Genomic DNA, 24090 nt, shown 5'->3' on the forward strand with positions numbered 1-24090 from the left:
AGACAAATACAGACAGAATGATGGGCAAAATGCCCTGCAGAGGGAAAAGGGAATTGAGAATGAGAGGAAACCTGGACCAGCGTCCTTCAAGGGAATGTCATAGTTCCAGGGAGCAGGCCATGCATTGGTTACAAAGCTTCTCGTCTTCTTCCTCCCACTTTGGGGCCTGTGTGTCTGAATTGCTTCCCAGGCAGTTAGAAATGGAGCGTATCTTGGAACCATTTAATTCTCCTTTACAAATGAACAAACAGACCTGGTGAGGAGGTTGGGGGGAGAGGCGAACATTCTCATCAGCGTTCCTCGAGCTGCTCCAGATGAATCCCATGTCTTCAAACAGTATTTCTACATGCGAACTCTTGCCCACAGTGGAGAACAGTTTGCATGCAGCAGAGATTCCCATGGCAACGCCACCTGAGGCTGGGAATAACGGACATGATGAGCAGACCTCCAAATTCTCCATCCCACGCTAGCTTCTGCCATTTGCCAGCCCCGGGTCCTCACGTTCATTATGCTACCTGTCTGAGCTTCGGTTTCACCGTCATCTAAAACCGAGCTTGCAGTAATAGTTCATAGTTTGCTGTCTCTTTGTGAATGACTTCAGATGGAAAAAGACGCCTAGAATGATTCTTGATGCACGTTCACCCTTATGACTCATTCGCCAAACCTCTTGGCCATCAGTAACTCTGTCGGACTCAAGGCAGGAGCTGCGAGCTCTCTCTTTGGTATAGCGTGAAATAATTAGTGACAGGTGTGTCCATCAAATGGTTGTAAGGTCGCCTTAGATTTTAAGCACCAGTATGCTCATAGGTGTGGTAGAATCAAGGGGCCACTCCAAAATAGGTGACTGATTGGCCTCGGACATTTGACTAGAATCTTCTGCCCTAGCTAACTGGCCTACTTCCCTCTCTCCCTGGGCTGGTAAAGCTGCTCTAGTTGTAAGTGAATGTTGGCTAATGTCACACAAGCACCAAGGGACCAGGAAAAAGCACTGCACTATTCATTTAAGATCCCCACCCCTAAAAAGCCACATCCCACTGGCAGGGACAGAAGAACACATGTTGGCATTTGCAAAGCCATTTTCCGAACCCCTGAGCAGTAGAAACAAAACATAGATGACTCTTATCTCATATATTGAATTTAATATTTAATAAGTATGACTGAGTGTTAACCACCAGATAGACACTGTTAACCACTGATAAAATAGAGAGGTGAGTTAAATATCATTCTTTTTAAAGGCTATTTCTTTTCTGTGTATGGGCATTTTGTCTGCATGTGTGCCTACACTACACTACAAGTGTATCTGATGCCCACAGGGATCAGAAGAGATCTTCAGATCCCCTGGAGCTAGAGTTACAGATGGTTGCAAGCCACCATGTCAGTGCTGGGAACTGAGCCTGGGTCCTCTGCAAGAGCAGCAAGAGCTCTTAACCTCCAAATCACTGCTCCAGGCCCCTGAAAAACCATTCTTGTTCTCAGACTCTTTATGTTCCGCTGGGAGACCTGACAAGCTAACTTTAGAACATAAAATAAATATGAAAATGAAAGTTCCCTAAGACTGTGCCAAACTATGTTCGTTCTGTTTGCAAAACAACGCCGGGGCCTGAGGCCATTCCCGTCTTTTTCTGAATTTCGTCTAGCACAGTCATGCTATGCTGTTGGGTATGGAGTTACAGATGTATCTGTCACGTAAACTCTGTTACCCATCAGGCTATGCTGTTGGGTATGGAGTTACAGATGTATCTGTCACGTAAACTCTGTTACCCATCAGGCTATGCTGTTGGGTATGGAGTTACAGATGTATCTGTCACATAAACTCTGTTACCCATCAGGCTATGCTGTTGGGTATGGAGTTACAGATGTATCTGTCACGTAAACTCTGTTACCCATCAGGCCATCAAGTTAGAATGCCTGTGTTGGCCCAGCTCTGATCATCGGAAAACCTTACCTCTGCCGAGCATGTCTGAAGGCAGGCTTCATGTCTGCGGCAGGAAGCAACCTTCATGAAGTACAGAAACTGAAGTGAAACTTGGAACCAAGTGGCCAGGGCAGGCAGTTTCTGATCTGCTTCCCTCTCTGACCTCTGCCACGCCCATCCCCCCACCTCCACAGCCACCCTCCTCCCCTTTGCCCTTTTTCTCAGACTTGGACTCTTCTCACAAAGTCCTATGGTTCCTTTGTCTAAATTGACCAGCCCAGAGTTTCTGTCCTGTAGCGTGAAGACACTCTCTTGGGCTTTGGGTGGAAGAGTCCTGCATCTCTAGCGGGCTAAATTTAAAAACATTGGAATGACAGGGGAAGAGGAAATGCTTTAGGGCATTCTCCCAGAATGCAAGGACAGGCTGAACCAGACAGAGAGCAAAGGGAAGCAGCCAGGCCCAGGCTGTCAGTGATGACACTTCTGCAGGGGCCTGCCTAGCTCTACCTTTCTCAAAGATGGACCGACCGCCAACAATGTTTGTGAAGCAGGACACAGCAGTCAGCTTCTACCGGAGTTGTTGAGCCTTCCTTCCAGAAGAGGAACTCAATGAAGTGAATCCAATTACTTCACACATGCACATATGCACACGCATGCACACACGGGGGGGGGGGGCGGATGAAAGGAGGAGGGAGGGAGAGAGAGAAAAGGAGAGAGAGAGAAGAAGGGAGTAACATAAAGAGGACTTAATGCATGTTGCTGGAGAGATGGCCCAGCCTGCTCTCCTTGCAGAGGGCCAGAGTTTGGTTCCAAACACCCACTGCCTGTAACTCCAACTCCAGAGGATCTGACACACTCTGACCTCTGCAGACACCAGCACGCACATGCACACAAATGCAGACAGACTCACACACACACACACATAAATTTTTTTTTTAAAAAAGATCCAAGTTCTCAAACATTTAGTCATTATAGTGAATTTTACTTAAGGACTTTTAAATGTTCTTTATCAGAGAATAATATCTGGTTTTGTAATCTTTCCACAAACACCCTTTATCTGGTGAACAGCTCAGCCTTGAAGGAAGTTTAGCTGTTTGTACCAGTAAGAGGAAGAACCAAAGCACAGAAGATCTGCACTAGGTTAGCAGGTACAGAGGGGCAGCGGAGGGCCAGTCCAGCCTGGTCTTGCTTGGTGAAGCCAGGAATCCTTCCACAGTGCAGGGGCAGCTGCCCGGCATAGCAGTGTGAGTGTTTCTTGGGGGATAGGACACTAGCCCCGAGCTCACCCATCATCTTCTGAAGGGAGCAGTGTCTACACAGCCCTGAGCTCCCCCATCGTCTACAGAGGGGAACAGGGTTCACACAGCCCTGAGCTCTCCTGGCATCTTCCAAGGGGAGCAGGGTTCATAGAACCCTGAGCCTACTCTCAGACTGCTCTTGATTTAGGTAGCTGAGCTTTCATTCTGACTCCTACCCCACATATGACTGATACATTCTCAGAAATGCTCACAGTGATTGAAACAGTAAGAAAAGGGAAAAAAGGCACAGACGATGTGCAGGAGCAGGCCTGTACCCTCTGATAACTGCCAAGCCATTTGTCATTGTGAGCCCCAGTGCCACCAATGTGAATAGGATACACAAAGGGACCCGGATCCTGTTGTTCTCAAAGGCAGCATCTTTTGTCTTCTCTACCTGCCCCTCCCACTTTGTGGCAGCCAGGGTATCTGATTGGACGGTCAGTCATGTATATGTAAGCACTGTATGGTGTTTGGGAGGGTACCATCATCATTAATGTTCTGGGCTTTTGCACCACCGAGAAGCTATTTTTCTGTCACTATTTGCCCCTCTTTTGCTCCAATCTGCTGTCTATCCTTTCCATAGTTTTTTCCAACTCATCTTCTCAAAAATGGCCACCTATGGAGACTCCCTCTCCCTTCCCCACCATCTTCTGCCCTTCTTTATTTATTTGTTCATAATGCATTTTATACCAGAAATACACTGACCTTGTGCTTCTGGTCCTCAGACTGGAACAGGAAGAGCAGGTACCCTGTGTCTGCTGTTGTGGCCCCATGGCCAGCGCAAGCATTTGGCACTGAGCAAAGCAAACTACTTAGTGATTGAATTACTTACAGCCTTCAGGTCTTGTACAGTTCTGAACAGAGCTGCTATAAGAAAGGCCCTCTTAAAATAAAAAGCAAGGAGGAGACCGGGGTAGAAATGGGCTCTTGCCTACCCCATCTAAACCCCTGGGTGTTGTCTTTAACAATCCCACCCCCACCCCAGAAAATTAGCAAGAAGCCATTGCAGTAGAAAACAAGAAAAAGCCTTTGACTTTCTTTGTAGTCAAGTCTCTAGTTTCTGATTGACTGATCAGTTAGGGAAGTTTAGGGGATGGGAAATGTCAGAATGCCAAGTCAGAAGTTCTCTGAGCCTCTGAATGATGTTCCCAGGGCCTACTTGACTGGGCTGAACCTCCTCTCTGCCTGGGCCTCTCTTATTGATGGAAGCCGAAGCAATTGCAAACAAGCTTCCATCCGCTCGTGCGATACTCACCCAAGTCCCAGACTCCCCTGGGGTGCTAGGAGAGCATGGAGGGAGGCCTGGGAGGCCGTGATTCTGAGGCCCATTGATGTTTGTGTCAATTCTGCTCTTCAGGAAGGGCAGCAGCATAGACCTTCCCCATGTCCTGTGCTTTGTCCTAACAGCTTTGTTAAAGTCCATTTGCAAATTTCCTGATTATTGCTTCAGGTCTAGCTCAATCATCAAGTTTCTTGTGAAAGCCTTTCTTCTTTCTTTCTTTCTTTCTTTCTTTCTTTCTTTCTTTCTCTCTCTCTCTCTCTCTCTCTCTCTCTTTCTTTCTTTCTTTCTTTCTTTCGTCCTTCCTTCCTTGCTTTCTGTCTGTCTGTCTGTCTGTCTGTCTTTTTTCCTGGTTTTTTGAAACAGGGTTTCTCTGTGCAACAGCTCTGGCTGTCCTGGAACTAGCTCTGTAGACCAGGCTGGCCTCAGACTTTGAATATTCCACTTTGTCAACATTACTCTACAGATCTCGTCAGCCTGTTCACTTAAATGACTACATTGATTGTTCATCTGAATCATGTCGTAATATGTCTCTGCATCCAAGTTATGTGCCTTGTGTGAAGTTGGTACTCTCTGGATGCTGAGAAGACCAGTAAGCGCATGTGTATGACAATAGACAGGTGGCGAGAAAGCTCAGCTGGGAAGACAGGGCACTTGCTTCACAAGCCTGGTGACCTGGGTGTTACTCTGGGAGTTCCATGGTGGAAAAACAAAACTGACTCCAAAAGTTGTCCTCCGACCTCCACATCTCACACACACACACACACACACACACACACACACACACACAATCGCACACAATCACACACACACACACGCATACACACACACACACACACACACACATCCTCAAAACATTAAATAGACTTTACTACAATCCTGCCAGTCACCTGCCAACAATTGGGTCTTCCCTTGGGGTCATATTAGATTATATGTATGTGTTATATATGTGTATTTCTGTTTTCATTCAGGGACTCTGATTGTTTTGAAACATCCTTATCCAAGAAAAGTGGAAGAACCTTCCATTTATGAATCAGTCCGGGTCCACACAGCAATGCAGACAGGAAGAACAGAAAATGACCTCGTGCCCACTGCACCTTCTGTAAGTGCCCACCATGTTCTTCACTGAATGCCGTCAGATGTAGCAAGAACTAAAGTTCATGGGCTTATCCAAACGTTCTAGCTTGGAGCCCACCTAGTGGCACACTCTCATAATCCCAGCTCTTGGGAGCCTGAAACTTGAGAATTGCTATGAGTTCAACCTGGGCTGAATAGGGAGTTCCTTGTCAGCCAGAGCTTTCTTATAGCACCCTGTCTTGAAAAGCAAACAGACAGACAAACAAAAAATGATAAAACAGTATGTTCTAGAGGAAGTAAGTATAAAAATTGGATAGTAATATAATATTGAAGGCTATAATTTGGTCCATCTGGACTGATGAAAATTAAAAACAAAATGAAACAAAAAACAACCCACAAATGCTTTGGCTGAGTGTAGCTCAGTGGTTTTAGTGCTTGCCTGCTATTGTGAGGTCCTGGATTCCATCACCAGTGAAACACACACACACACACACACACACACACACACACACACACGGAGGGGGAGGATGCCTTAGTGATAGGAATTGAAAACTTAAGAGAACGTCACTGTCATGAACCACACAGGTTTACTGGAGAGTAAACGAGAGAGGTACTCACCAAGTTCACTAAGCAGCCATTCTCTGATAGGCTGCTTAAAAACTGGAAAAACAATTCCCTTTGCATTTCAACCGTTCATCAAAGAAAAGCCTTCTCCAGCTTCACCATAAGACTTGGGGTACAACTGGGCATGGGGGTACACGCCTTTAATCCGGGCACTCAGGAGGCAGAGGCAGGCAGAGATTGGCTTCCAGGAGGCTAGGACTACATAGAGAAACCCTGTCTCGAAATACCAGAAAAAAAAAGCAAGACAAAACTTGGGGTGCTATTTTTCTAGCCTTCATTCTTCACTGACTAGCACCCACAGAAAGTATTCTTACTTCTTTACAACATGAGCCCCCACTTTAGTATGCGTGTTACAGAATCGCTAGCTCGTTGTTCCTCCCAGAATCCATCAGTGCATGTTCTGTGAACCACAGTCTGTGGGTTCCTCCTGCACCCGCTCCCTTCCCCATTCTCACGGTTCTTCTACATGCTATCTCTTCCTGGCATGCCGAAAGCTTCTAGTAGGAGGAGTCTCAAGTTTTGCTGATGATAAGAAAGGGCACTGCCCAAATAAAACACCAAGTCTACACTTGCAAAACAGCCTCTTGCAATTATGCCAGCTACCAACCTCATCAAACCAATGGGGCCTTCCTATCTCTGAAGTGATTTTTTTTCTTCTGTTCTTTGATGCCAAAGAAGGCTTCCTTATATGTACCACACTGGGTGTGATGGTGAGGTTAAATTTGTAGCAAGATGCTGTGCCCATAAAAGAGGAAGGAGGCCTGGGGTATAACTCAGTGGGTAAAGCACTAGTTACACAAGCTGAGGACCTGGGTTAAGATCCCTATACCCATGAAAAAGCAGGGCTCATTAACACACAGGTCCTTATTCCCTGTGAGAGGTGAGAGGGAGAGGCAGGGGAGCCTCTGGGCGTCTCAAGTCCAGCTAGCCTTGTGTGTGACTCTAAGGCAGAAGGTGAATATACTTAAGGTTGCACTTTGACCTCTGTATACGTACTGTAGCATGTGCATGCACACAGGTATAAATGCTGTGTGTTTTTGTAACTTGAATAGTTAACAGTGTGCCTTATTTTTTATCATTTTTCTACAACCCCTCAGAAATTGGTTAAGAAAGATGCGTGTGTGTGTGTGTGTGCGCGTGTGTGTGTGTAAGAGAGAGAGAGAGAAAGAGAGCATGTGCACGCGTGTACACTTGTGCGCAGGGAAGGCAGCTTTATTAAAAGGTTCGCGAAAGGAAGCATCAGATGTTAGAACCAGAGAAATCCAGGAAAGCAGAGTGAGTGATGCGAATTCCAGAGTCAGAGGGGACCAGCCATCTCCTACCTTCTGCTCAGTTCTTGTTTTCCATCCCCCAGTCCCTTCTGTTTCCTCTTTGCCTATACTTAGCTCTCTAGCCATCCCAAAGCCACCCCCTGTGTCAGCTGTCTGCCTAACTCTGCAGTCTCCTCTCCTAGACTTCTTCTGGTACTGAGAAAAAGAGTATTCCATACACTCCGGTCACACTCCCCCTCCCCCAGCTTTTCCCAGATCCCTCATCTCCCTACCCACCCAACTCATGCCCTTTCTCCCTCTTTAAGAAACAAACAAAAAACAAGAAATGTACCACAAAAACTAAACCCCAAATATACAAGCGAAATGCCAATAAGACCAAAAAAATGCCCCCCAAAAGCAAAATGAAAAAAATTCTACAAAAATACCAATGAGTTCGCTATGTGTTGGCCAATGATTCCCAAACATCAGGTCTACACTGAAGCCTGGTCGGTATAGCCAGTGAGATGCCACTGAAGAAAATGAATTTTTCCTTTGCCGGCAGGTATCAGTTGCAGGTAGTTTCTTGGTGAGGGTTGGGAACCCGTGTCCACCTTCCCCTCTCAGACTCTCCTAGATGATTCGTGGTCAGTGAGACTCTCATCTTCTACAAGTATCTTTCTTTTTTTGGTAGTAAGAATCAGCCAGTATGTAATCTGTAGCTTTGGTCTTAGCCAGGAATGCTAGGACCCTTTAGAGCAAATTATGGAAGTTGTATACTTTCCACTTCCTCCATGTGTCAGATAGTTCACCTGCCCAAGTATGTAGACACCGGAACACAGAAGGAAATTTTAAGCAGTGTTTAGTGCTTGGTCAACAAGGAACACAGATTATATCATGAGAAACCCATGAAATTGATTATGTACTGATACTGGCCAAAACAGCAAAGACTGTTTAATAGATCCTGAACCCTATCTCATCACTCTTTGCTTACGGAATCCTGGATTGGCGTGGTCGAGGGAAGAGTTCTGGTCGAATTGGAATTATTGTCCCCTACTGAGCACAAGGGCTCTCTGTGTCCTAATTGTCCCAAGCAGCCATCTGATGTGGCACCTCTGCCTTCCAATTACAAACTCTGAGCTGTCCAACTTCTGCTTTCTCTTTGGAGAATTCAGTTCCTGCCTGAGCCCGCTCTGTGGAGAAAGAACATTGCATCATACCTATAGAAGAAGAACTTGCTTGAAGTAAAATTGAAAGTATCCCCATTTCCCCCAAATGCAGGCACTTACATAAAAAAACATCCTTTGTCAGCTGCGTTTAGGGAAATTGTTATTCATGTATTGTAAACATCAAAGCATTAGGTTCCTGGGATAAGGTTAATTTAATTAATTCACTTGTTGAAATGTTTGAAGTGCCCATCATAAACCTTGAGTTTTGCAATAAACTAGACAAAGACCCACCCTCATTGAGTTCCCATTTTAGTGCATGTTGCAGACCATAATCAGCATAATATTATAATACCAAGGGGAGGACAAGGCAAGTCTCTCTGAGCAAGTAACATTTGAGCAGAAATGTCATTTAAAGGAAGTAGAAAATGTGTTATGTGTGTATATGAAATTGTCAACAAATAAAAGCTTTTTAAAAAAAATAAAGGAAGAACAGTTCACATTCAAGGAGTAATGAGACAGACTGGGAAAGTACCACAAAGTCCCCGAGGCACAAATTCCACTGAGTGGCTTCAAGGACTATGGTCAGCAAAGCTGGGAGGAGTGAGCCAGAGGGAACCTGAGGCACAAAAGCAGGAGAGAACCAGATAAAGCTGCTCCCCCCGCCCCCACTGGGGGAAGGTTGAGGCAAGCTAAATGTCCTGAGGGCATGAGGAATCGCCGTGGCCCAAATGCCAACTGTCTGCTTCACTGTCCAGGGCAGAGCCTTTGCTCTGGGTGTGGACAAAGCTGAAGAGCATTAGTCACAGCATTTAAGTCCTCACCCTTTGAAAGGGAACCCCCTAACCGCCAGTGTTCAGTGGACTTGTGGCTAAGTTAGGGGCAGGAGACCTCATAGGACATAAACTGGTCACCTTCAAGATGTTGTGAAGGTATAAAGATGTTGTGAAGGTATAAGACAACCTGATGATAGACTGGATGTGTCCACGTGTATCCCTCGTGTGTGGGTGTGGTGTATGCACGCGTTTAGGTTCTTCACTACAGAGTTACGTATATTTAACTATACCTTGTGAAAATCTTCCATACATTATATTGTTTCCTAAAATACAATTAAGTATTTTATTATTGAGTATATCAGTTTACTTAGAACAGTCATTCTGTTGGGCTTTTTTTTTTTCATGGCATTTTAAAATCTGAAACAATTTCAAATTTACAGAACAACTGAAAGAACAATCAAAAAGCTTTGTTTTTTCCTTAGTCATTGAAGAATACATTGCTTATAGGATGCCTGATCATCTTGAACACTTTAGTGTGCATTTCCTACAAACAAAGACCCTTGCTTACATGACCACACACAACCATCCAAATTAGGAAGTTGCTATACCACAGTTCCACATATTTGTATCCACAGATCTCAGTGGCGTTTGTTTCCCAAGGCAGTCCTTTAGAGCACAAAGATCCTGTCCTCAGTTTTGTGGCTCCTGTCTCTTGAGCATCCTTCCTGTCTCTTGAGCATCCTTCATGTCTGAACTCCTGTTTTTCCTTGAGTCTCCCCCACTCTCATATGTGAAAATTAAAAGCCAATCCTCTTGTGAACTATTTCCCATGTTGGCTTGTTCTCATTGAGTCATGATTTGGCTGGGGTATGTGGTTTGGTAGAGACCCACCGGGGACAACAGACTGTAGTGCCCCTCTTGCGTCCTCAGACCCACCAGGTTTACAGTTTCTCCCATGAGAACAGGTTTGACCACGTGAGAGGTATCGCTGGCTTTCTTTGCTTTAGAAGCACTTTATTGTTTTTGTCATTAATAAAAATTCCAGGAAAGCTACTGGGGATGAATATGCACACTCTTTTCCTTGCTAAAATTCGGTCCATCTGTTGGTGTTTATTGGCTTAACCACAGCTCCGGTTACTGAGAGTGGTGAGCTTGGATGCTCTTGGTTCGTTATGTTTACTGCCTGCCAGGCTGCCGTAGAGAAAGCTCTCCATTTCTCATTTTATCCAGTGTTTTGTGTATCGATGGATTAAGATCTTGACCATCACAATTTATTTTGATCTTTCCAAAATTGTGTGGTATTTGGTGAGTAAGAGCCCTTTCAAGGTGGCTCCTGTGTCTATGGCCTCCTAACGTTTTAGCAAGGCACCCCAGACTTGGCAATGCTTTCCTTGTGCTCATATTTTTTCTTTAAAAAAAAATCAACTACTTTTCCTTTTTAAAAAATACCTTGTTCTTCTTTGTCTTTTAAAGTGGTACTTTACAACTTTACATCTGAGCCACGTGTACCTGTTTTGATTGAAATGTCACTTTCCTTCCTACTCGGGGATAAGGAAAAGATATGTGTCAGCATGTGTACCTATGCCTTGATGTCTATTCTATCTGTCCATCGGTCCATCAGTCCATCTATTCTTCCCTCCATGGATACACAGCACTGACTGAAAATTTTACCCAAACCACAAGGCTCATTCGGGTTTTTCCCTTTGCATGTCTGTGACACCCTTCTCCCACAGGAGGAATACAGATCCCATTATCAGGAATTTGCTGATCAAGAGAGTTGTAAGCAGTCTCCTGCTGCCCATGCCCCTACCCAGACTTCCTGCTCGCCTCCCCATCAGTTCCAGGCCTCTGCCACTGCGCTCTCAGTGCAGATGGCTGCTTTACCGCTTTCTCTGTGAAACCGCACTGGTTGCCACCACAACCCGTTTGGAAAGAAGTCCTCACCCGGCCCAGCTTCACTGTACACACCAAGATGCTGCTCCCACGGCATCGCCATCCACATGAGTTCTCCCTGTTCTCTGCGTGGGCTCCACCGCTCTGTGCCAAGATACCCGAATGTCCCCACACTCATCCCCCCTGAGGACTTTGGATGCTCATGGCCCTCAGTGAGGGAGGCAGCTTGGCTAGTCCTTTAGCGCGGAGCATCTAGGCTGTTCCTAACCTGGAGCTGTTTCAAACATCTCCCCAGCTACAGAGCATAGCGTGGTTAAGGGTTTGCCATACTATTCTTTCAGTTCTTCTATCTGGAGACTCTGTATCAAATTGTATTCTCGACCCTTCCATCTTCAGTATTTCACCTGTCAACACCACAGAAAATACTAGGCTAAATACATTAGACCGAGGTAACGTTGAGAATCATGATCCCTTAGCTTGAATCAGTGGCTAATCCTATCAGGACCTTTTACCAAACATTTTACCCTTAATCATTTTATCTCTCTATTACCTGTAGCAACCCAAAATGATATTTTTTAAAAGTTTTCTTAATACTTAACCTAGTTTAATTTTTTCTTTTAATTTTAAATTTAAATTTAAAAAAAATGAAGTGTATGCTGTGCATATTTTCCCTGCATGTATGTCTGTGCTCCACATGCTTCTTGCCTCGTGCCCCCAGAGGTCCAAAAGGCCCTGGGTTCCCCTTGAACTGGAGTTACAGGTGGTTGTGAATTACTGTGTTGGTGCAGGGACGTGAACCCAGTCCTCTGGAAGAGCAAGTTCTTGTAACCACTGATCCATCTCTCCAGCCCCTTAGTTTAGTTTTCACGTCAGAATAAATCACAGTGGTTATGTGACGTCAGCCTCAGCTGTATTGATTAGCACCGTTGAAAAGCACATGTAGGAAGTTCATCCTCACCTTCCTGTGGTCAGAAGCGGCTCTGGGCTATTTCTCATCTCTGGTTCTTGGAACTTTGGGGGTTCCTCTTTCTCTTTGGTAGGAAGAATTCACCTCAGGAAAGGACACTCTGGAAACTCCCATAAAAAGAACCTTGCCATCAACAGCATCATTTCCCAATTCTTACTTGTTTTCTTCTCTATAAAGATACGTTAGGAGAACACATTAGAACAAAATAACCTTCCAGGAATTCAGTCTGTTCGGAAGGCTACAGGAGTGTGAAGGTCTTCATTTTAGGGCCCTGGCCTGTGTAGATTTCCCTACCATTCCATAATTCATAGGTACTAAGTACTGCTGTTACCTTTGAACTAGTGAAGCATAGATTAAAATAAGTGATACATTTCTATTTCAAATCCCGTCTTGAATAGATGAGGTATAAATACATTTGCACTTCTAAATATCTTCCCCATGGGATGTGAGTCTCCTGAGACGGCTTTGGAGTGGAGGAGAAAGAGCATGTAGGAGAAAGAAGACTACGGAATAAGACCAATATTGATAATGCTGCTTCTTAGTTCTCTCTTAAAGCTTTAAAAAATCCGGCCCTGAAATAAAGGAAACCTTTTACTTTTCTTAATATACTGTCCCGACTGTAGTGATCTCACAGTATCAGTCAGGATTCCCAAGGCCCCACACGGGTGCCAGTGTCTTCGGATGTCCAAGAGCCTTGTATACAAGGCACGGTGTTTGCCTAAACTATCCACATCTTCCCACGTACGTAAAATCAGACTTATCACACCAACATAATATAAACGCCAGGCAAATGGTTAAAAGACTGTTTAGGAGACGATAAGAAAAAGGATATATACATGTTCAGAACAGACTAATGATTTTTTCAAATGTTTCAATCTATGGTTTGTGAACCCAAGAGTGCAGAGCTGACAGGTACAGGGGCTGAAGGCCAATGGGTGCCGAGCACCCATTATATATGAGCGCTTATAGGGTTCCTGTGACAACACAAGCTGCTGCTCTTCACAATGTGCACTAACAAACACCACCTGTGGAAGTTTTTGTTTTCATTAAGAATTTTTTTTTTTTTAGCCAGGAGGTGGTGATGCACACCTTTAATACCAGCATTCGGAAGGCAGAGGCAAAGGCAGGCGGATCTCTGTGAGTTCGAGGCCGGCCTGGTTTACAGAGCAAGTTCCAGGACTGGCTCCATAGCTACTGAGAAACCCTGTCTCAGAAAAATAAAAAAGAAAAAAGAATTTTTCTAATACAATCTTTTCTCATTTTACAGAGTTATGTCCATTCCCACTCCCTCCCCTCCTCCAGCCCTCTTTCCCACACCCCAGCACCTTCCACATCCACTCCTCAGAAAGGGTTAACGCTTCCATGGGGAGTCAACAAAGTCTGACACTTCACTTTGAGGAAAGACCAAGGCCCTCCCTCTATATCTAGGCTGACAAGATATCCCTCCAAAGAGAATGTACTCCAAGATGCCAAGTCAAGCACTAGGGATAAATCCTGGTCCCACTGCCAATGGCCCCTCAGACTAACCAAGCCTCACAACTGTCACCCACACTCAGAGGGCCTAGTTTGGTCCTATGCAGGGTCCCCAGCTGTCAGTGCAGTGTCAGTGAGCTCTCATTAGCTCAGGTCAGCTGTTTCTGTGGGTATCACCATCATGGTCTTGACCCTTTGCTCATATTATTGCTCCTCCCTCTCTTGGGCTGGTCTCCAATAGCTCGCCCCAGTGCTTAGCTGTGGATCTCTGTATCTGCTTCCATCAGTTGCTGGACGAAGCTTCTATGATGACAATCAATGTAGTCCTCAATCTGATTACAGGAGGCCAGTTCAGGCACCTTCTCCACTATTGATAGGAGTCTTAGCTGGCGTCATCCCTGTGGATTCCTGGGCATTTCTCTAGTGCTGCATTTCACACTAGCACTTTAAAGCCACCCTCAATCCCTTTCCTTTCTTTCTCTCTCTCCCCTTCTCCCTTCTTTATCCAGTTCCCTCACGTTCTCTCCCCTTCTCCCTCCCTTTTCACCCCCCCCCACCACCATACTCCCAATGTGGCTGTTTTCAAATCACCAACAGATGAGCCAGCCTCCTGCAGCACCTGGGAGAGTTTGAAGAATGAAAGGGGACCAGCTAAAGATCAGCTTTAACTGGGGGTTGCGGGGGGCGGGGGGCAAAGTGCTTCTGTCGAGTATGAGTTCACCCCGAGTTCTGCAAGATAAAACAGGACAGGAGCATAAGGCCAAACATGGGACGGTTCTGGACTTCATTCCGGCCTTTTTCTTTTGCAGCTTGGCACCAAAGAAGGTTACCTCACCAAGCAGGGCGGCCTGGTCAAGGTAAGGGAGCGTGGTTTGCTCATGCCACCACAGGGAAGACAGCAACCAGAGGCTCAATTCTTGACACTGACAGAATTTTTTTAAAAAGGAAAATTATAAACTTATTTTAAGAAGCCACTTACATTTAATGAAAAATGACTTGACTCAAGTTCTCTGACAAAGCCCCGTGTAAGAGTAACCTACAGTTCATATTAAATAGGAAGCCCCATGTAGCATGCTCAGTGGAAGGCTTAAGAACAAATGGGATAAATTAACTTTTGAATATTTCTGCTCTTTTTGGGTTTGTTTGTATTTTGTTTTTGTTTCACAAAAAGCCAAACTTTTATACAATGTTTACTGAAAGGTAAGCCAAATACATCACTGGTGCTTTAAGAAAGTTACCTTATAACGTGCCAAGGTAAACATAGTTTAGGTCTTGACACGTCCAGGTCGCCTGACTGCCCCATGTCTGCAATTGTCCTTTAAGTCAATTGCAGTTTCCATGTCTCTTCCATTTCCATGGTGTGTGGCCACTGTCATCTCGTGCCCTGTCGGCTCTTGTCTATCTCAGGGGTCAGAGTCCTTACCCCTCCTTTTCCTGGGAACAGCTGCTTGGCTCTATCCTGGCCACGCAGTGCTCCGTGTCCTCCCTGGGCTGCGTGCTCCCCGAGGATGGGAAGCAGTCCTATTCATAGCCTACTTGTTGATTTGTTTGTTTCGTGTTCAGTTCTCACTGTGGGTCTCACTCACAGCCCAGGAGGACCTCAGATATGCAGGCTTACTCCTCAGTGCCCTCCGTGGTAGGATTGCAGGCATGTACAACCATGTCTAGCCTGGATGGCTTATTCCTGAATCTTCTATTGTCCCTTTTAATTGGGCGCATTGGCAGCTGAGAGGGACCAGAGCTTTGTTAGGACATAGGAAGGAAAAAGCTACAGTTTTTGCTCAGTCCACGAGTCCTCAGGTAAAATTCAGAGGGTCATGTGGTTAGAGGTTCCTAAACCTCAACTGGCTTATTTGTGAAATAATAGTAATAATGATGATAATAATAATGATAGATGGTAATGCTTTATATGTGTTAGTTATATTTTACTCAATATACATTATATATAAATAAAATTTCAAGAATATACATGAATATATCTGTAAATTTTTGATGTGGGGATATAGCTCACAGGAGGTTCTCAAAACTGATATGTATTTTTATTATTGTATTAATAAAATAGAAACTTGAGGAGCTCATTACGAGCCACCTTGAATGTCTACAACAGCTGCATCTGTTCATTTAAATAAGCCAGCGCTATTTCTATTGTGATCTTAGAACATATTATTTTTATAGCTATTTTGAAACTTTTCTCAAAATTTATACATGAAAATAATTTAGGCGTATTTTATCTAATCATTATTAGCTTTTAAAATGAAAATTAACTGTCAAGTTTAGATATTCTGTACCCAAAACTTAATTTTTTTTTCTCCTCAGACCTGGAAAACAAGATGGTTCACTTTGCAAAGGAACGAGCTGAAATATTTCAAAGATCAAATGGTGAGGAAGACAACAGCACCCCGCTCCCCCTTAGACTTCAGTTCTGTAAGGTTCCCGGCATCCTCTGAAGAGTTTAGAGACCTGAGCTCTTTTCCCTGTGTATCTGTTTGTAATGGGGGTGGGGGTGGGGCACACTTGCCAGGAAGTCTATTTGGAGGCCAGAGGACAAGCTGTAGGAGTTGTTTCTCTCCTTCAGAAATGTGGTTCCTGGGAATCAAACGCTGGTCGTCGGGTTTGATTTGATCACAAGCATCTTTAGCCACAAGCATCTCGTCAGCCCAAGGTGTGGGCTCTTGATCCCTGATCTGCTCTGAGTCTGTGAACAGCAGTTTGCCTCTTGGGTCAGTGCAAACTGTGGAGTGCCCGGTTCCCTCTGTTTGGGGCCATGGGATCCCTCCCTTGCCATACTTTATTAACTGTCCCTATGAACCAGTGTCCCCTTTTATTAAACACACATTCATTGCTCGGGTCCATTTTGTCACGCCTCCTTAAAATGATCTCCCTTCGCTTTGGTATACAAATTTTCTGTAAAAGTAGAAGTTTATAAAAAGATGGGCGAAAATACCACTCCTTTCCATGTGTTGAAAATCTATCTCTGTCTGATGTAAATTGTCAAAAGCAACATCTTTTTTAAAGTAGGTCTGTTTTAAGTTATGTGCGTGAGTATGTGTCTGTTTTGGGGTGTGTGCACGTGAGTATTGGTACCAGGTGGGAGGCATGGCACCCTTTGGTGCTGGAGTTACGGGCAGTTTTGAGCCGCCTGATGTGGGTGCAAGAGCAGGTCACCCTCTTAAACAGTGAGCTACCTGTGCAGCCCAACAATGTCTTCCCATTGCTTAGCCTGTGAAAGGCTAGCTCCCAGAACCCGGGGTGTGCTTCCCTTTGCCAGGCCTTCCCATCATCTATAGTGACATTTCATTTGAATTTTAATAAATAGTGCTTGCCTGAAATTCAGAGAGTAAAACAGCTGCACTGATCACCCTTACAGACCAGACAGTAGTGGCACACACCTTTAATCCCAGTAGCCACACTAGTTAACCACAGAAACCAGGAGGTTTCTAGTCTAGTGCACGCCTTTAATCCCGGCACTAGAGAAGAATATGACCATCTCTCAGGCTCAGTCTCATTCTGAGATTCCTGGAGGCAGGATCACCATTTTGGACTGAGGTAGAATAGAGGTAAGAACTAGTGGCTGCCAATTTTGCTTTTCTGACCATCCAGTTGAACCCCAATTTCTGTCTCTGGGTTTTTATTAATTGTGCTATAATCATCCGTTATCTTCATGAAAGGAAATTGAGATTTTCAAGCAGCAGAAGCCTCGTTGAAGGGTGAGTGATGGACGCACGTGTGTGCTTATTATGGTTTCCCTTTTTCCCCAGTCACCAGAACCAATTCGGATCCTAGACCTAACGGAGTGCTCAGCCGTTCAGTTTGATTACTCACAGGAAAGAGTAAACTGTTTCTGGTAAGTTGCTTTCATAAAGGAAATGTTTCCAAAAGTCTGTTAAGCCAAGGAATAGAAGTCGACCCCATGTGTACACGTCTGGATGGGAGGGGCATGGACCTAACACAAGGACATTAATGTCAGTGCCTCCAGCTGCAGAGCACACAGTGGCTTCAACATAGAGGCAGGATGGCTAGGTTCAGACTGTGAGCTAACTACACAGCTAGAACTCATTCAACCATTCATAGGCTCTGGACCCCTGGGGGCTCAGCTAAGTAGACTTGTATTCCACAGAAGATATAGACGGCAAAAAGATGGGGGTGTGCATACACTTCTTTGAAGTCTCTCGGGAGACTATAAACGTCACCTGTAATAATAGAAACTTAAAGCTTCCTAGGTATTTCTGTCATTGCTGGTAGAAATTGCTTGGTATGCACCAATTCTTCAAAATCACCTTGATAACCGTGGGAGCCCTCATCCATTCTTCTTCCCTTGGAAGGAGCTCACACTGTCGAACCAGGGTCTGTACAACTAGCCATGCTGACTACCACACATTCCCGCTTTTGTTTCGTCAGCTTGGTGTTTCCGTTCAGGACATTCTATCTCTGTGCAAAGACCGGAGTTGAAGCTGATGAGTGGATCAAAATACTGCGATGGAAGCTGGTGAGTTGCACAAGTCTCCCGATGTCTAGTCTTGATAACTAACACACTGGTGACTGCCGGTAGACTTTGGCCATCAGAGCAGGCCCTAGAACCAATGGGGAGTCTGTCTGTGACCTTGCAGGATAATCTGCGTGGGCTTAAAGGGTGGAAAATGGAAGAGGAGGTTGTGAGAAGGAAGGGTGGCGTTGTGCTTGGGTTTCAGGCTAGCCTTAGCTGCAGCTGCTAGCAGACAGGTGTAAGGCATGTTGGCCAGCCCCATTTTGTCTGGAAGAGAGTACTGGGATGGGAGGGTCTCAGAGAGGAACCTTGACACATGCTTCGACTTGGAAAGCCTTTAAACTGTCAAGGAGGGAGCTGGGGAAGGAATTTGGCTCCCAGTATAAGCGGCACCTTGTGTGTATCAAGAACCTAAGGTGTTTTATCTTCCTGCTGTGTACTTCCCTAAGGGGAAGACAGTTAAAATAATTTACCAGCCTTTATACTTTTCACCATGTACGTTATAGAGTTGATAGCCAAGTACAAGCTTTCTAAAATTTCCTCTAAGTGTGGTATGTTGGCAGAATTTTTCATTGAGGCCACTGGTCAGCTCTGTGCCACCACCTGGCTTCCAAATAACCATACAGAGACTCATTATTGATTATAAATGCTCAGCTGATAGTTTAGACTTCTTACTAACTAGCTCTTTCTTCTTAAATTAATTCCTATTTCTTGTCTGGGCTCTACCACATGACGGTACCTTTTCACGGTAGAGCGTGTTCATCTGCTTCCTCTGCATCTGGCTGGTGGTTCCGCCACCTTCTTTCCTGCCTAGCCTCTACCTGCATACCTATTGGCCATATAGCCCTTTAGGAAACCAATCCGAGTGACAGGTTTTCTCAGTGTATAAAAGGAGTATTCCACCGATGTAATATATTATTCTGGTTTTTGTTTCTCTCATGAGATACTCAAGGCAAGCTACTTATAAAGTACCCAGGGTTCACAGTATTTGAGGTTCAAGGGTTTAACACACACTTAGCTTCTGAGGAAGACCTCTTGGTGAAACATAAAGACAGGGACATGTGGGGGATGGAAACCTCACACTTCCAAACAGAAAGCCAGAGATCAAGTAGGGTTGAGAGTGTATGGGTCAAGCTCAGACTTCTAGAACTCTCTCCAATGGCAGTGTACCAGTAACATAAAAACCTCCTAGTAAGTCCCTTCTTTTAATGACCTGATCACATCAATAATCAATGCCACCACCCTTGGGAATAAGCCTTTACATATTACTGAATTGAAACCCTTGGTGTATTCAAAGGCAAAGCACAATTTTCCTAATCTCTCTCTCTCTCTCTTTCTCTTTCTCTCTCTCTCTCTCTCTCTCTCTCTCTCTCTCTCTCTCTCTCTCTCTCTCTCTCGTGTGTGTGTGTGGGGGGGGGGTAATTGTAACTTGTATCTATAGGCAGTGTCTGAAAATGGATATCCTTAAGGCCCAACTTATGGCTCAATGATAAGAACAGTCCTCAGTCCTCCCTGGTTAAAAAAAAGCAACAAAAAACAAAAGGGGGGCATGCTGTGAACATTGTTGAGCATCCAAGTGTTTTGGGTTGCTTGTTTTGCTTTGTCTTTTGGTTTGTTTTGTCTCTGTTTGAAATCCAAGTTAATATGGTGCTCATGTTGAGACTGTTCCCGTGCTTGATTCTGAGCAGGGAAAAGCTTCGTTTTGGCCAGTCTGGGCTGAAGTGACCCATTTCTAATTCCATGTACTTTGTTATTATCCTAGTGACACCTGGTTATTATAGAAAATTTAAATTAAAAAGTAGTTCAAATACACACTTTCCGACTTCTCCCTGAACAACTGGAGCTTTAAGAAAACAGCCCTTCTCTGCTGGTTTTCATCACTCCACTATCTTTCTAAGGCCACAAACGCAGACCTGAACCTTTTTTTTGTTTGAGCAGTATTGTATGACGCTTTCTCGGAAGCGGTACATCGATTCCCAGAGTGTACACACTGTAAAGCCATTCTACGACGTCTGAAGGGAGAATTAAAAACAAACAATTAAGAGGGGTAATCTATAGCTGCATATCTTCCTTACTGTTTCCGTCTGTTTTCTCAAGTGACTCAATGATAGCTATACCTATGTTTTATTACAGTCAAAAATAAGAAAACAGCTGGATCAAGGAGAGGACACTGTCCGAACTCGGTCATTCATCTTCAAATAGAACTTTCTTGGCTTTTCTTGGCTCAAGGGCAAGGTGGAATGTTCCAGGTGCTCTGATCTGTGGCAGGCTTCAGAGGAAAGGTCATTAAGGGAGTTCCTCAAACAAAAACAAACACAAAGCAGACCGTGGTCGGGAGCTGGATGCTGTTTGCTGATTCACGGAAAACAGCTGGCAGGACCCGGCCATCTGCTCAAGAACACAGAAGCAGCACCCTGCCGATGCAAACTGCCTAACCTCCACTGCCAGGTGGAGCCACTCAGAACACAGCACAAGACGAAGAGCTGGTTTGCTCTCTCAGTGGCTTAGGCTTGTTGACTTTAGCTGCCTGGCTTCCTGCTCCAAGTCACGGTCAGCACAACTAAGCTTCAGATGTGTTCTAAACAGAAAGGAAGTGGCAATACATTGGGAGCGCAGGCTCTTTAAAGAAAGCAGTGGGTTTTTGATCCTACTGCAAGTACGGCCTTTGGGGGAGCCTAGGCAGTTTGGATGCTCACCTGAGACCTGGATAGAGGTGGGCTGTCCTTGGGCTTCCCACAGGTCAGGTAACCCTGATTGCTCTTCGTGCAGATGAGGGAGGGGGACTTGATCAGGGGAGGGGGAGGGAAATGGGAGGCGGTTGCGGGGAGGAGGCAGAAATCCTTAATAAATAAATTAAAAAAAAAGAAAGCAAAAGCAAGATAATAAACGCCAAGGACTTTCAAAGGAGGGGCTGCTTTCGTTTTGTTTATATACAAAAACCTCAAGAAGGGCTGGAGAGGTGGCTCATCTGCTCTTGCAGAGAACCTGAGTTCAGTTTCCAGGATCCACATCAGATGGCTTGCAAACACCCATCTCTCCATCTTCAGAGGGATCAGATACCCCTGGCCTCCTTGGGCACCTGCGCTCAGGCACACATACACACACACGCACATAATGCAAAAAAAAAAATTTAAAAATGTTTCCAAAAAATGAGAAAATGTTCATCATGGGCTTTTTTTTTTTTTTTTTTTTTTTTGCTTTTAAGAGGCTTAGAAATCAGACTGGTGCCACGCCATGTTTGACAACCTGAGAGGGATCCCTAAAACTCACATCGAGGTGGAAGGAGAGAACCAACTCCACAAAGATGTTCTTCGACCTCTATATGTATGTCAGCATGTGTGATCCCCACATAACACACACAATAATTGGTTTTTTTAAATAAAAATCCAGTGGATCCTTTACTTCTAATGATAAACTGTGAGAACTACATGTCTTGTGGGTAACTAGATAGATAAATGTAAATGAACATATAGTAAGGAGTGAAACTACACATAAAAGGTGATGAGCAGTGGGTGACTTTTAGTTTATGGTTATCATTACAAATGTAATAACACACTTAGAAGCACTAAGTTAGAGACTTCCCATAAAGGGTGCTCTTTCCGGGGTAGGCTGTATGAGAATAGCCCTATGTAAAGCACCCCAAGATTATTAAAAGACAACTTCTGTTACATAGCGGTTGCAAACTAGGATCCCCAATGACAGACTGGTGTTCAGAGGCCATGAATAGGTCTTGACTTCTATTATCACTGTTGATGTGGCTTTAAAGGACAGAAGTTAGAAGGGTGATGAGCCAGCAGTGGAGAACTGGGGGAACTCTGTTCTTGCAGCACAGAGGCGGCAGTGGGCAGCACTTTCGCCAGTGTGACCAAGACACTTGAGCGAACAGCTGGTCAGAATGATCACTTTGTGGTTCTTGACGTCTCAGCTCACCATGCTTAGGGTGTGGTGCAGCTGCTCACGTCAGAGCAGGCAGGAATCTGAGCAAGGCTGGAATAGGAAAGGGAGGAGCCAAGACAAGAGACCCCAGGAACAGGTACTTCCAACCAGGTCCCATCATCCACATTCTGCCACGTCCTAGCAATCTGTTCAAATTCTGATCCATTTGGATGAAATAAATGAAGTAAACCTGTCATTAGGTCAGCTCTCTCACCTCTGGAATGCCTTCAAGGACATACCCACAATATTTTTGGTATTTCTCATTCACAGTACCTTGTTAAATTTTTTTTCTGTTGTTTATACAGCTAAGACTCAGAAATTATTTTTTCCAACAGGTTTTTTGGAGTTGGGTTGTGGATCAATGGTAGAATGCTTACTGCAAGGAGGGACATTTAATTTGTTATGTTTGTGTTATATGGACTAAAGCAATGTCAAGATAAAATGTATTGTGTCAAGTTTGCAAAATAAGGAGGTAACAATGGCCTCTCCTTAAGATGTACCATTTTGTTTCCTTACAAAAAAGTGTTTTTCTTCGTGTGTTAAATATTCTTTTTACTTTCTGTAAAATTTGTTTATTTATATTCTTTGGTTCTGTTTACTAAGTAAAAAGTGCATGATTTTGTTGTACATGTCCAGTTTTATTATTGTAACATTTATTGCTTTCAAAGAGGAATAAAATGGAAAAGGCCAGTTAGACACTGGTACATTGTGGTTTATTTAAGGCGCTGCTTGGACTGCCTTTTTGACAAGCATGACTTCATTTGCCACCTGGAATAGAATGACCTGGCAAAATAGCTGCCTCAATGGGTGGTTGCCCTTAACAACCTGCTGACTGCCACCGGAAGCTTCTGTAAAATCTTGCTTGCTTGACCACCCACGTTGTGGTTTTAGAGTATAAAATGAGACTACAAACTGGACCCAGGATGGAGGCCTTTCAGGAGCTGTCCTGGCCTTGGTCCAGCCGTGATGTTGCCTCTCTTCCACTCTCATCAGCGTGGGAATGTTTTCTCCAGAAAGATTCCCATAGACTTTTAAAATTTAAATACAACTGATTAATATCCTAAATAGCAATGGCACTTCACAGAAGACTGGAAGCTTAGGAAATATGACATTCCTCCGGGGATTTAGTGGAATATGAAAAGAGCAGTAAACACACAGAGACACATGTGTGTGCACACACACAGCAGTCAATGCTGTGAGGGGTCTGGAAAGCAGTGGAGTAGGCAGGGCCCCAGACCATCTGTTAGAGGGACTGACAGGAAATGGGGGACCTTACACACACACACCTATTTGCCTAGGACCTGGTCACACGCTTTCTGTTCTTGGCTGTCCAATGAAAGCATCATGCTTTTACCTCCAGAGAAGAGCCTGGTCAGGGGCTCTTGGCTAGTTTCCCAAATCCAAAATAGCAGAAGGGAAGGTGTTATGTCAGAGGGCAGATCAGAGCAGGGGGATGTGGGAGAAAAGTGAGTGAGGTATGTCTGTCCAAGTTCCCCTAAGACAACCAAACGTTAGCCATTACTGTCAAAATATTCCTACTAAGACAGTAAAATCTCCCCGTGGGCGAGGGAAGGCTAGTGCAGCTGGAGAAGCCAGCCCCTGCTTCAGAGACCCTGGGCACTGGAGCACTGAGGGGTCCCTCTCTATCCCCTCAATCCTACTCAGGTGGTATGCGGCAGTGCCTTAGCTCCCACTCCCCCATCCTGATGACATGAACCTGCTGGGGCAGATAATAGGAAGACTGTGACAGAGGACATAAGATCGTACTTCTCTCTCCTTCCACACTTCAGATCCCCACTAAGCTCTTCCTCACCAAGGAAACCACACAGTGGTTTGAGCCATGGCGTCAAGTTGTTTAGCCGCCTGTGCTGGAGGACCAGTTATACTTTTTAAAACGTTTCTGCCCTATCATAGGCGGGGCTTCTATAAGCCATTTTAATGATTTAAGGGGACTGG

General features: G+C 44.7%; 1 protein-coding gene across 1 annotated transcript in view; it reads left to right on the forward strand.

Annotated features, from left to right (window-relative positions):
- Dapp1 (dual adaptor of phosphotyrosine and 3-phosphoinositides 1) overlaps window positions 1–22761 on the forward strand; it is a 49805-nt gene extending 27044 nt beyond the window's left edge. Inside the window, exons 4-9 of the mRNA XM_075981266.1 lie at window positions 5464–5594; window positions 14525–14572; window positions 16032–16094; window positions 17474–17559; window positions 18114–18201; window positions 20332–22761. Of these exons, the coding sequence (XP_075837381.1) occupies window positions 5464–5594; window positions 14525–14572; window positions 16032–16094; window positions 17474–17559; window positions 18114–18201; window positions 20332–20400 (485 nt within the window). The 3' untranslated portion in view covers window positions 20401–22761. The remainder of the gene's footprint in view (window positions 1–5463; window positions 5595–14524; window positions 14573–16031; window positions 16095–17473; window positions 17560–18113; window positions 18202–20331) is intronic.
- Window positions 22762–24090: the final 1329 nt, after the last annotated feature.

Source organism: Microtus pennsylvanicus, chromosome 7, assembly GCF_037038515.1.
Source record: "Microtus pennsylvanicus isolate mMicPen1 chromosome 7, mMicPen1.hap1, whole genome shotgun sequence".
Lineage (NCBI taxonomy): Eukaryota > Metazoa > Chordata > Mammalia > Rodentia > Cricetidae > Microtus > Microtus pennsylvanicus.